Source organism: Podarcis tiliguerta, assembly GCF_965153285.1.
Source record: "Podarcis tiliguerta genome assembly, chromosome: 14".
NCBI lineage: Eukaryota > Metazoa > Chordata > Lepidosauria > Squamata > Lacertidae > Podarcis > Podarcis tiliguerta.
Genome location: NC_139547.1, coordinates 26,118,496 through 26,131,057, shown reverse-complemented (window position 1 = coordinate 26,131,057; position 12,562 = coordinate 26,118,496). Strand labels below are relative to the sequence as shown.

At 43.8% G+C, this 12,562-nt stretch overlaps 1 protein-coding gene and 1 long non-coding RNA gene across 4 annotated transcripts in view; one reads left to right on the top strand and one right to left on the bottom strand.

Moving 5' to 3' along the window:
• Window positions 1-2,961, top strand: part of LOC310663928 — a 27,025-nt gene extending 24,064 nt beyond the window's left edge. Inside the window, exon 2 of the long non-coding RNA XR_014504683.1 lies at window positions 613-2,961. This is a non-coding gene — a long non-coding RNA (uncharacterized lncRNA). The remainder of the gene's footprint in view (window positions 1-612) is intronic.
• The window catches only part of DIS3L (DIS3 like exosome 3'-5' exoribonuclease), a 25,509-nt gene that overhangs the window by 12,618 nt on the left and 329 nt on the right, over window positions 1-12,562 (bottom strand). For 2 of the 3 annotated variants that reach the window (XM_083411863.1, XM_083411862.1), the window contains exons 2-5: window positions 8,105-8,258; window positions 4,138-4,266; window positions 3,757-3,892; window positions 2,992-3,168 (exon numbers count right to left, since the gene is read on the bottom strand). In XM_083411863.1, the coding sequence (XP_083267989.1) occupies window positions 2,992-3,168; window positions 3,757-3,892; window positions 4,138-4,266; window positions 8,105-8,148 (486 nt within the window). In that variant the 5' untranslated portion in view covers window positions 8,149-8,258. Of the gene's footprint in view, window positions 1-2,991; window positions 3,169-3,756; window positions 3,893-4,137; window positions 4,267-8,104; window positions 8,259-8,816; window positions 8,954-12,562 lie in introns of those variants that run through there. The other variant, XM_083411864.1, reaches the window with a different exon arrangement.

Below are 12,562 nucleotides of genomic sequence, written 5' to 3'. Positions count from 1 at the left end.
AGATCAGCACCCAAGAGACAGGAAAAGAGAAAGTGCATATGCACACACTTCACTTTTTTGGGGCACATGGTTAAAAGTCAGATCCAATAGGATTAATCTGAGCCTTGAAAAATGCATAGAGCTGGAAGAGGAAGTGGGAAGAAGGGTCACTCTTCCCACTTCCTTTTTCAGCTCTGTGTACTTTTCAATGGAGAAAAAAGTCATCGTTCTCACCACCTCAGGACCAAGGGGGCAGTGAACGAGGCAAGGCAGGGGGGAGCTCAAAGGCCTGAAGGGAAGACCTCAAGGGTGCCATTGAACCCATGGGTGCCACAATGGCAACTCCAGCTCTAGTGTATTCTGCCTTTGTCCAAGGCACAGTATGTGAGAAGATGAGGAAGCTGTCTAGGTGGGAGTACAGTGGTACCTCGGGTTAAGTACTTAATTTGTTCCAGAGGTCAGTTCTTATCCTGAAACTGTTCTTAACCTGAAGACCACTTTAGCTAATGGGGCCTCCTGCTGCCACTGCGCCGGCGGAGCACGATTTCTGTTCTCATCCTGAAGCAAAGTTCTTAACCTGAGGTAATATTCTGGGTTAGCGGAGTCTGTAACCTGAAGCGTATGTAACCCGAGGTACCACTGTACCGGGGTTACAGAACTCACCTACCCCAGGAGATCCATTTGGATCCTTGTTAGCAACTTTTTGTCACTTCCTGGACTTGTTTGCTCTAGCAAATATTTGTACAGTACAGCCATCTGGCTGGGTTATTACTATTTTCTTCTTCTTTAAAATTTGTAACATTCTGTCCACTGTGCTCATTTTATTAACGATGTGATTCTGAGTGTTCTTATATTTTATCTTGTTAGCTGCTCTGGCATCTTTGATGAGAAGAGCAGGATTCAAATTAACTGAAATAAATACTTTCTGTACACAATGCCAGATCTTGCAACTGATCTTGCTTCTTTCCCCATCACCACTGTAATGAGCTATAAAGGCCACTGCCGACATTTCAGCAAAAGACTCTAGTCTATCTTTTCCCACAGAGACACTGTCCATTATGGGGCAAAAGGGCAAGGGGGAAACCAAGCCAACTGATATCGAAGGGAGCTTATTTGCAGGAACAAAGTTTCCCAGTGTTGTCTGTTTTATATCCCTACTCTAATCATTATCCTCTGAGCATTTCGCAGAAATGTTATGAAAACTGACCTTCTTGCTTGCTGTTTCAGTGTTCCAGCGTCAATTTTGGATTTAGTACCTTTTTGTGGCAGAAACAGCCCATAAAACTTTCCATTTCAAAGTCCAGCCTCCAAACTTTTAAAAACATTGTGTTAGAAATCTTGCAAAATTGCTTATTATTCTTATTACTATTACTGCAGCGTGTACAATTTGCTTCATCTATTTTTCTTCTCGTATCACTGGGTGCTTTCACCCTGCCAAGATCACACGGGGTAACTTCAAAAAGACGGAAAGTTCTGAGTGTTTGAGCTCACACTATTGGAGGCAATGTTCTGCCACCATACTGGTAAGCAGTACGCTATGATTACCAGTTGCTGGAAAAGCACAGGAGGAGAGAGAACTCTTGTGCTGAGGTTCTGCTTGTGGGCTTCCCAGAGGCATCTGGTTGGTGTGATAGGAATTTTGAGGTCTTAGATATATGGTAATGTTCATAAGCGTACCAACCAAGCACATGCATAGATCAGCACAGGAAGACTGACCTGCAACCATTTTGATTCCTAAACTCAGCAAATGTTTTCTCTGCAAGGTCAAAGTGGGAAACCTCCCCATTGTCTCTTTCCTTACAAATCCTGCCTTAAGGGCACATTTAAGATATGAAAAGGGTGTGAGCCTGTGACCAGGCCCAGGAACTAAGTATTTATCATTACAAAAGACTGGCCAGGCTCCCCAGGCAATCCAATCAAGTAACCTGCCAGACAGGAGATAAACAATGACAGGAGAAAAACAACATTCAAATTTCTGTTTTAGACTGCCTTTTTTGTGGTGTAGGTGTGATGTATCTGGAGGGTGGTCTTAGGTTACATCCCTTCTGTGATGTATGTATGATGTTTCTGGGGGTGGTCTTGATCTACAGGGTGGCAATTTCAAAAGTCTTTATAAGACCTTGTGCGCCATTTTTCGGGGTTCCTCTTCCTCTCCTGCGGGTGAGGGGAGCACCCTGTTGCAACAGATCAATAAAGATCAAGCTTACTAGCTGCTTTGCTTTTCAATATTCTCTGGTTGGCCTCTGTTATCTTCTCCTACCAATAGGCAACCTATGTAAGGACTCTATATGGGCTCTTGGATACCCCATAAGGGAAAAGGGCAATTTTTGTTTACAACATCGCTCACTGTGAAAATAGGATGCTGACTAGATGAGTCACTGGCCTGATCCAGTAGGCTCTTCTTATGTTCGCCACATGTTGTGTTGGTGGAGTTAACAGCCATGAAACCAACTGTCCATCAAACTGATCTGGAAAGGTTTTGGCTCCGTGAAAAAATACTCAGTTATTTAATGGCAGGCTTTCATATTCCTATGCACATCTGAGAAACTGCCTCTCCCTAGCCTGCTCACTTAGGTCTGTGGATGAAGATCTCTTGCTGGTGCCTCTGCAGTAAAGCTTGGTGGGACTCAGGCATGTGCTTTGAGCAAGTAGGCACCAGTTCTCTTAAATTCTCTTCCATTAGAAGTGAAACAAGCCCCAACATTGCTCCATTTTCTATGACTGCTGAGAACTTTTCTTCTCAAATCAGCCTATTTCAAATCTGCAGATTTTAACTCTTGTTGGCTTTTATGCCTTAAAGCTGGTTTTTATGATCTGCATTATGTCTGATATTAAAACACTCTTCTTTTCATACTGGTTTACTGTTTAGCTGTACCATATTCTGTATTTTCATGTTTTATTCTCATGTGAACTTGTGTTTTTTTTATTGGAGATTGTATGCTGCTTTGTGAAGGAAGTTCCTCAAAAAGCAGGGAATACTTTTTTAAAGGAAATAAGGAAATAAAACAGAACCTGTATGTATCTCCCCGATTTGATCCCTGCTTCCAGCATTTCCACAGGGACATGTTCAGGGTACTCCCTTCCGTGATTCTCTTGACTTTCATTCTCCCGTTCGCGCCGTGAGTGGACTATAGACTCAAAAAGCTCGTGAGCAGCTTTTAAGTCAGGCCAAAAGTTGTCCAGATAATTCTGTGCGTAGACAGACAAAGAGGAAGGAGATTATTCCTGTAATTCGTAAACGGGCAATTCCATGTTGGAAGCCCTAATGAATAAGGCAGAAATAGTAATCCTAAAGTGAAATAATGAAATTACTGGGTCATCCTGCTGCTCCATGTTCAACCTTAACCATGTACCACAATGGATCTCTCAATAAAGACGGCAACTGTATCTGCTAAAATACAGGGATGCAAAGAGCTAAGTCATCCCTCTGAAGAGCCACATACATAGTATTTGCCAATCCCAAGAAATGGAGCAGGAGCAAGATGAAATAATTTGGTCTCTTAAAGGTATGTGACTATATAAGGCTTTAGGAAGAACTAAGCTGTGTTAAGAGAACATTTATGTCATCTCCTTTCTCTCTAGAAGGAACATTTACTTTTCCATGCCTTGTGTGTTACTGAACAGTTCTGATGTTTTACTGCAAAACGGATCCATTCCATCCATGTCGCTTTAATGCAAACAAGCGAATAAAAGGCACAGAGGCATTTATGCAGGCAAACATCAAGGACATCAGAGTACTGAACTGTTTCATTTGCCATTACAGTACAGAAAGATTACCTTGAATGAAATCACAAAAACACCTTCTGTTTCACTTCCAAGTTGCTGGATGGAATCTTCATCATCTGTTACCATGACGATGGGCATCTGACCCGCGAAGTGATTATAGTACCAAACGGATGCATTGTAAATACTCCTAGGAGAGCAAACATTCACAATTACCACTCCATGTCCTGTTACATTTTTGCCTTGACATCGTAAATGTATAAGACTGAGTCATTATAAGGGCTTTTTATTTTAGTATAATTAACAAGCTTGTTATTGGTCAGTCACCCACTGGCCCGGGCTGAACCTCAAGGGTGGAGAGTTGTTGGACACAGTTTTCCAATAATTTTACTGATGCTTTTAAACTGCCAACACAGCCTCATATTCAGCACATACCTTGTCTGCCACTTCTCCAAAGATTCTCCCCTCTCTCTTGGCAAGTAAGAAAGCAGCTGGAATTCATTAAAAAACATAATGCAATCATGGCGGGCATCCCTCACCAAATTTCGCAGTTTATTGTACTGTCTGTGAAAGAAAGAAGTCAAATGTCACTCTGCCAAAGCATTACAGCTCTATTATTTATAAATGGTAACATTCATTTTAACAAAGGATCATTAATCCACAGACCGTCTTGTGCATGTAGTTAGCACCCAGAGGTAGTCCTATTGCTGCCAAACAACTCATTGTTAAGTATCTAAATATTCATCCATATTGTATTCTAATTTAGTACTACTGTAACAATACCATTATAATTTTTATGTGATCAGAAATTTTTATATCAATTATAGTATAAATTAAGAAAATATCTCTATTTTTATTATTGGTACGTTTTATTAAAGGGTGGGTAAGGAATCAAATAAATACAATTTTCTTTCTTCATTCCTCCCCGTTCCTTTTCTATTGTGCTTTTTACATTCTGATCCTGCGGGGCAGGGAATGTATGATATTTTAATCTACGCACCGTGTTTAGAAAGTTATAGGTCCTTTAAAAGCAGTAACTCACAATAACATTGATGATGAATCAGCTTTTCAATCTGATCTAATCTTTAAATGCATCGCTATACAATTAATAACCACTAAAATGATTTAAACAAAAGTGCAATTTATGTTTATTAATTTTAAAATTATAATGAATTATGAATTGTTACAATTTAAAATCGCCTGCCAACCTAGCAGGTCGAAAGCACCCCCGGGTGCAAGTAGATAAATAGGGACCGCTTACCAGCGGGAAGGTAAACGGCGTTCCGTGTGCTGCGCTGGCTCGCCAGATGCAGCTTGTCACGCTGGCCACGTGACCCGGAAGTGTCTGCGGACAGCGCTGGCTCCTGGCCTATAGAGTGAGATGAGCGCACAACCCTAGAGTCTGTCAAGACTGGCCCGTACGGGCAGGGGTACCTTTACCTTTACCTTTACAATTTAAAATACACGGCTTGGGCAGTATGATCCTTTAAAAACATTTCCTTTTAAGAGCGTGTATAAAAACTGCCATTCCATGCATAACTGAGTCCTTATCAAAACTTAATAAAAATGAAATTAATGGATTAAAAAATGGATGGATTTATTTATTTTATTTTTAAAAATCCTCTTCTTTATGTTTAATGATTAACCACCAACCCCCTCTGTGTTAGACTTAGTGCTCTACCAAACAGGGCCAATGCAAGGACATGCACAGAGAGATTTCAGACTCTGGAGTTGCCTCCTTACCCTGCAAATACAAGAAGCTGCTGATGAGGAGAGTACCAGGGACCAGGAGTCAGATTCCTCTTCACTGGGTGATCAAGGGAGGATTCTGAACCAGAAGGGGAGGGGCAGGCAGGGCAAGCCCTGGAAGTACTGCTATCTGAAGAAAATGCATAATGCTTTTTTTTGCCGCAGCCTGAGGATGTGGCACTGCTGTCCTCTAACTCAGAGGACTCCATTGCAGAAGACCCAGGAAAGCCTGAGACTCACCTTACTTAGGTCGCAGTAGGAGACTATTGGAGAAGGCTGGGCCCCTTTTAAGTCAATAATCATCTTGCAGCACAGGGGGTGCTAACCATCAGGCAGCACCGCCTGCTATTACAGTTAATTTCAGCTTTTCCCTTGCTGGAGTAACTTCAGAGCATTGTGTTCCCAACAGCACTGCCTGAGCTGTCCAGCCTGTTTGCTGCTTTCCCTTATTGCAATACAGAGCAGGATAGAATGGGTTGATCCAGAGACAGAATCACAGAACTGCAGAGCTGGAAGGGACCAGGAAGGTCATTCAGCCCAACCCCCTGCAATGCAGGAATTATTATGATATGTTAAATTTGTATACCGCCCTATACCCGCAGTTCACAGGAATCACAGCTAAAGAATCCCTGACAGATAGCCATTCAACCTCTGCTTAAAAACCTCCAAGGAAGGAAAGTGCACCACCAAGATTCACATGTAAGGTAAAGGTAAAGGGACCCCTGACCATTAGGTCCAGTCGTGGCCGACTCTGGGGTTACGGTGCTCATCTCGCTTTCTTGGCTAAGGGAGCCGGCGTACAGCTTCCGGGTCATGTGGCCAGCATGACTAAGCCGCTTCTGGCGAACCAGAGCAGCACACGGAAACGCCGTTTACCTTCCCACCGGAGCGGTACCTATTTATCTACTTGCACTTTGACATGCTTTCGAACTGCTAGGTTGGCAGGAGCAGGGACCGAGCAACGGGAGCTCACCCTGTTGCGGGGATTCGAACTGCCGACCTTCTGATCGGCAAGTCCTAGGCTCTGTGGTTTAACCCACAGCGCCACCCACGTCCCAGTAGCTTATGCCCCCATGTTCTATACCCCTTCGGGAGAGACTCAAAACAAATGTGTCCCCTTCCTATCCCTACTGATCATTTCAGGAAGAAACTGCACCATTCCTGCTATACTTCGCAACATCTGAATTGGGCCGTACAACTCTAACAGTACAAAATATGATGAATATGATCACAGATCCTAGCCACAGATCTATATATCAAGCCTCACAAAAGTGCAATGCTGAAAACAAACCCTGCAATGTTGGAGGGTGGGGTGAAAATTGAAGCATTAAACACTGAAAAATATGCATAACCATTGGTATAATAAAGGTGGCAGCTAAGTAATTAATGCACAATGAAGAAATGGCTGGCTGGGATTTCAAAAATGAATAGCCACTCTGCAGATATGTGAACTGCATCTCGCGGATGCCAAATTAGCTCCATCAAATAAAGCGACTGATGTTGGACCAGTGGCTTGTAGGCTGCAGCTTTCCCCCCCACCTAAGACCTCCACCCGCCCTCAAATCCCAGAATAAAAAAGTCCATGCAGAAAGACAAGGGCCAGACCTTGTGTCCCAATCAGAATTTTTTTAAAAAGAGACCCACATGAAAACTTTATCTCAACCTGGGGAGTGACCGAAGGTCAAAAAAATAGAATAAAAAATGCTGGCGGGAAGAAAGCATTATGTATTTTCATTAAATTGCCTTGTTATGACTGAGGATTAGAATACTGCCATTACCTCTGAAATATATTCATAGATAATAATGCTATAATTAATGTCAGTGAGAGAAATCCCTGATTAACCTTTGGGGTCCCAAGGGCATCTGAAATACAGATGTGCTCACAAAATTGCTGTAGCATAATATTAACCTTTGTAAGTCTAAAAAAAGGAAGGGGAGTAAAAGACATTTCACAGTTCGGTTCTATTATTTCTTGGCATTTACAGTGTCATTGTGAAGCTGAAATAAATCTGCCATATGTATTGTTTATAGAGAACCATCTAAGGATATGGCGCTTTTAACAAAAAAAGAGGCATGGCCAATCTCTACCCAAAGGGCTCGACATCTAAGAAAGACACAGGAGGCTGTATCCAATGTAGCACTAAGTTAAAGTTATTTAGTGGAATGCTTGTTCCACTGGAGAAATGTTTTGTGCCAATGGACCGCTGTTGCACAAGAGAATGCATAAGCAGTTCAGCTTTGTTGCGCAACAGGTTGCACAATGCAGAGTTTGTTGGGTGTTGAGTTTCCACCAGTGCAACAGGACCCTCCAACAGATCTCTACCCCGGCACTGACCACAAAGAGCCATTGGATTCACCCATCTCCAACACAGAACCAGGGGAAACAGTGGTCCAGGCAGGAATTTCATGTGCTAGCTGCAAATAAGGCTACTCGGGAAGACAGAGAAATATGGGAGAATCACCTGCCCAGGTCAGGACCTGGCTGAGAGCCAGGAAGGAGAGGAGCCTGCAGTTCCTATGCTCCTCTTAAGATTATCTGCCGAGTCTTCCTGGCCTGGGGTAATGCAGAGCAGGACTGAATGCTCAAATATTTATCATTTTATTTTTGGAGGAACCTGAAGCATGCAGGAGGCTCTGTGAAAAATCAAGATACCTGCGCCCTCTCTGATGCTGCATTGCTTGACATGCTGTTTGCATGAAAACAATCCCCCTGAGTTCCAGGAACTCCAGTATCTCCAGATAATCTTGGACCACCTTCCAGTCAGGTACAACATAGTGGGTCAGATCGTCGGACAATAATTTCTCACCTGAAACAGAATTCAAAATGTTACTGTTTGCTTATTTATTTATGGCCTCTAAGAATTATGGTGCTGGAGGAGACTCTTGAGAGTCCTATGGACTGCAAGAAGATCAAACCTATCCATTCTGAAGGAAATCAGCCCTGAGTGCTCCCTGGAAGGACAGATCCTGAAGCTGAGGCTCCAATACTTTGGCCACCTCATGAGAAGAGAAGACTCCCTGGAAAAGACCCTGATGTTGGGAAGGATGGAGGGCACAAGGAGAAGGGGACAACAGAGGACGAGATGGTTGGATGGTGTTCTCGAAGCTACCAGCATGAGTCTGACCAAACTGCGGGAGGCAGTGGAAAACAGGAGTGCCTGGCGTGCTCTGGTCCATGGGGTCACGAAGAGTCGGACACGATTAAACGACTAAACAACAACAACAAGACTGTGTTGTGCTTTACAGAGCACGTGTCCCCACACTGAGGAGCGTACAGTCTTGTAGACTATAGGGGAAAATCTACAATGGAGAGGGGTGGAGTATGGGAAACAAGGGAACAACATGCGGTCATATTTCAGTTATACCTGCGTACTGCAGATTACAGCTTTAGTTGCAGTAGGCAAGGTGGAGAGGGGGAGGCTGGTGCCCTTCAGATGTTGCCCTCCAACTCCCATGAGCCCCAGCCAGAAGGGACAAGGGTCACATGTTATGGGATTTATAGTTCAAAACCATCTAGAGGTTGGACAAGGTGGGTTTTCTGAAAGGATTGGAAAGAAGGGAGAAAAAAAATAGTGCTGGCTCACTAATTTTACTCTGTACCACCCTTCGTCCACCTCTTGGCCTCCAGATTTTTGGATTACAATTCCCAGCAGGCTGATGAGGGTTGCAGTTCAAAACATCTGGACGCCAACAGGTTGTCGAAAGCTGCTCTGTACATACTAAAAATTATACGGTCCCAGAGAGCCTCAAATCCATCCTTCTAATGGACAGATAGTCTTAGATGGCATTAAGTCTTTCTCACTTTATGAATGGTGATTGAGGTCAAAAAGAGGGCACGTTGCAGTAACAACCTGGCAACAAGGACAGAAACCTTATTTGAATAGTAAAGGCATATGCTACTTCAAAGCAAAGGCTACCAATCAATTTACTTTCAGGGGAAAGGGCAAAAGGGTTTATTCTACTTGGTATAAACCATTTGACCTTAAATTCTGATGGAAAATAATGTAAGAGAGATGTTGGATCTTCTGTGCATTGCTACACAGCATTTCTGATTTTCTAACATCCACTTGCTATAACAGAGTTAGCAATGAGCCTCGAAAAATATACGAGAATCCCTAAATTTGTACCGGAAGAGTCGCAAATTACAAGTTTTATTCTTGGGACATCCAATGATTCATTCCTATGATAAAAATTACAATGGGCAGATAGGTACAGTCTGATTCAATCAATGGATTGTGTTTGTACAGAAACGTAATCAGACAAGATGGAAATACTATGGGAGACAAAATTTGTTGATCTGGAGGGAGCTGTGTGCCCAGTACTGGATAGGGATGCATTCCCCCAGAAAGATCGCGTCTGAACTTTGGGCTGGGGTGTCCTCCTGGATCTAGTGCTATCACTAGAGACATAGGTGCTATCTGTTACCAGCAGTGCTTTTTATTACCTTTGCCTGATTTGCCAGCTTCAATCCTATCTCAAGAAAGCAAACCTTGGCTCATTTATGCCCTGGTTAGGTCTAGATTAGACTACTATAATGAACTCTACATGGGACTGCATTTGAAGATGGTTCAGAAGCTACAACAGGTGTAAAATTCAGCTGCCCAGATGTTTTGAGGGCCAAGCAGCTGGAGCGCCTAATTCTCGTTCTGTACCAGCTACACTGGACGCTTATGCATTTCTGGGCCCAATTTAAAGTGCTGCTGGTTACCCTTTAAAGCTCCAGAAGTTTGGAAGTAGTTATTCAAAGGACTGCCTGCAGTTGTGTGAATCTGCCTGGGCCCGAAGTTCATCCACAGGGTCCCCATTTGGAAGCCCTGCCATTAAGCTCAAGCAAATTCCCAGGCGCAAAAGACAGAGCCTTTTTTTGTGATGCCCCTCTCCCAGACTTGGTGGTATGTACAATTGGTTTCGTTTTTAGTGGATGCTAACAGATCTTATTGCTGGTTTTAAATGCTGGACCAGGCTTGGAGTTTTAAAACAATCATTGCTTTGGGTTTTCTCTTTGGTGGTCTGGATTGGGATTTATTTATTTTTTGCTTTTTGTTTATTGCTGCTTTGTTTGATATTTGTTTTTATGAGGATTCTTTATGCTGTTGTTTAGCAAATGTATTTAGTAAATGTAACCACCTTGGTAATATTTGTGAACTACTTTGCATTGCCTGGAGAGGTAAAGGTAAAGGTACCCCTGCCTGTACGGGCCAGTCTTGACAGACTCTAGGGTTGCGTGCTCATCTCGCTCTAGAGGCCGTGAGCCGGCGCCGTCCGAAGACACTTCTGGGTCACGTGGCCAGTGTGACGAAGCTGCAGCTGGTGAGCCAGAGCCGCACACGGAAACGCCGTTTACCTTCCCGCTATAAAGCGGTACCTATTTATCTACTTGCACTTAAGAGTGCTTTCGAACTGCTAGGTGGGCAGGAGCTGGAACCGAACGACGGGAGCTCACCCCGCTGCAGGGATTCGAACCGCCGACCATACGATCAGCAAGTCCTAGGCACTGAGGTTTTACCCACAGCGCCACCTGTGTCCCATCATTGCCTGGAGAAGCAGGATATAAATAAATAAACAAATCCTTCCTCCTGCTTCTTTAGCACCAACATGAAATCCAAAACCAATCCCACTGAAAGGCACAGGAGCCGCTTAAGAGTGCTACTACAGTTGATGTGAGGAGTCAAATGGCTCCATGGAACACCCATGGACAAGGGATCCAGTTTGTCTGTGGACTTCCCAAAGGCATTTAACCAGTCACTACAGAAAGCAGGATGTTGGAGGAGATGGGCCTTCTGACCCAATCCTGCAGGTTGGTTCTTATGTTCTCCTTACTAGGATAGCCAATGTGGTGCCCTCCCGATTCTAGAATCTGCCAACGTGGCAATAGTCAGAGATCCTGGGAGTTGTAGTTGAAAACATCCAGAGGCCACCACATCAGCTGCCCCTGTTCTAGTGGTATAATTTTGTGTGTATATGTTGACAATCATGCTCCTCTCCTCCTGTTTTATTCATTCCGGACAACTACCACATCCCCAGTTATGTACTCATGAGTTCTGTTGGAAATGGCACTCTACCGCTTCCTAAATGAAATGAAATAAAGCACCACTGATGCTTTCCTCCCACCCTAGTGAATGCCCACAGAGGGACAACTAAGCCACGTGCATGGAGCTGAAATATACAAATGCAGGAAGATTATACCAAGTCAGATATCTGGTCAATCTAGCTCAGTACTGCCCACACTGACTCTTTCAAGTTTCAGACAGGAAGCCTTTCCCAAAGCTACTTGGAAATGTCAGGCCCTCAACCAGGGAGCTCTGGCCATTCATGTATGTGCATGTAGAATCAGCAATTGCGTGTGTCTTACACAGAAGCACCCCCACTCCTTTCCCCATTCACATCTACTAAAGTTGAACCCTTCCTTAATAATAACAATAACAATTATTTTATATAATACCCTGCCTATCTGGCTGGGTTGCCCCAGCCACTCTGGGTGGCTTCCAACACATATACAGTGGTACCTCAGGTTAAGTACTTAATTCTTTCTGGAGGTCCGTACATAACCTGAAACTGTTCTTAACCTGAAGCACCACTTTAGCTAATGGGGCCTCCTGCTGCCGCTGTGCCGTCGCTGCACTATTTCTGTTCTCATCCTGAAGCACTATTTCTGGATTAACCTGAAGCGTATGTAAGCTGAAGTGTATGTAACCTGAGGTACCACTGTAAAAACATAATAAAAGGCCAAACACTTTCCTGCTCTGCTCAACAGGGAGCAAGGAAAACACTTTGCTTATGCCCAGTGACCTCTTTTCCTGCATTAGCCAGTTTGGTGTAGTTTAGGAGGACAGGGTTCAAATTCCTGCTCAGCCATGAAACTCACTGTGTGACCTTCGGTCTCTCAGCAAAAACCTGCCTCACAGGGTTGCTGTTAGGATCAAATGGGGAGGGAGAGACTCATGCAGAGCTCCTTGGAGGAAAAGTGAAATATAAATGTAATAAATAATAATTAAAAAATACCAAATCAGGCATGAGCCTTGGATAGACATTTCCCCTCCCGGCGCCCCCCCCCCTTGAAACATGACACCACGCTCCGCCCCAATGGCCAAGCCCCACCTCCTTTCAGCTT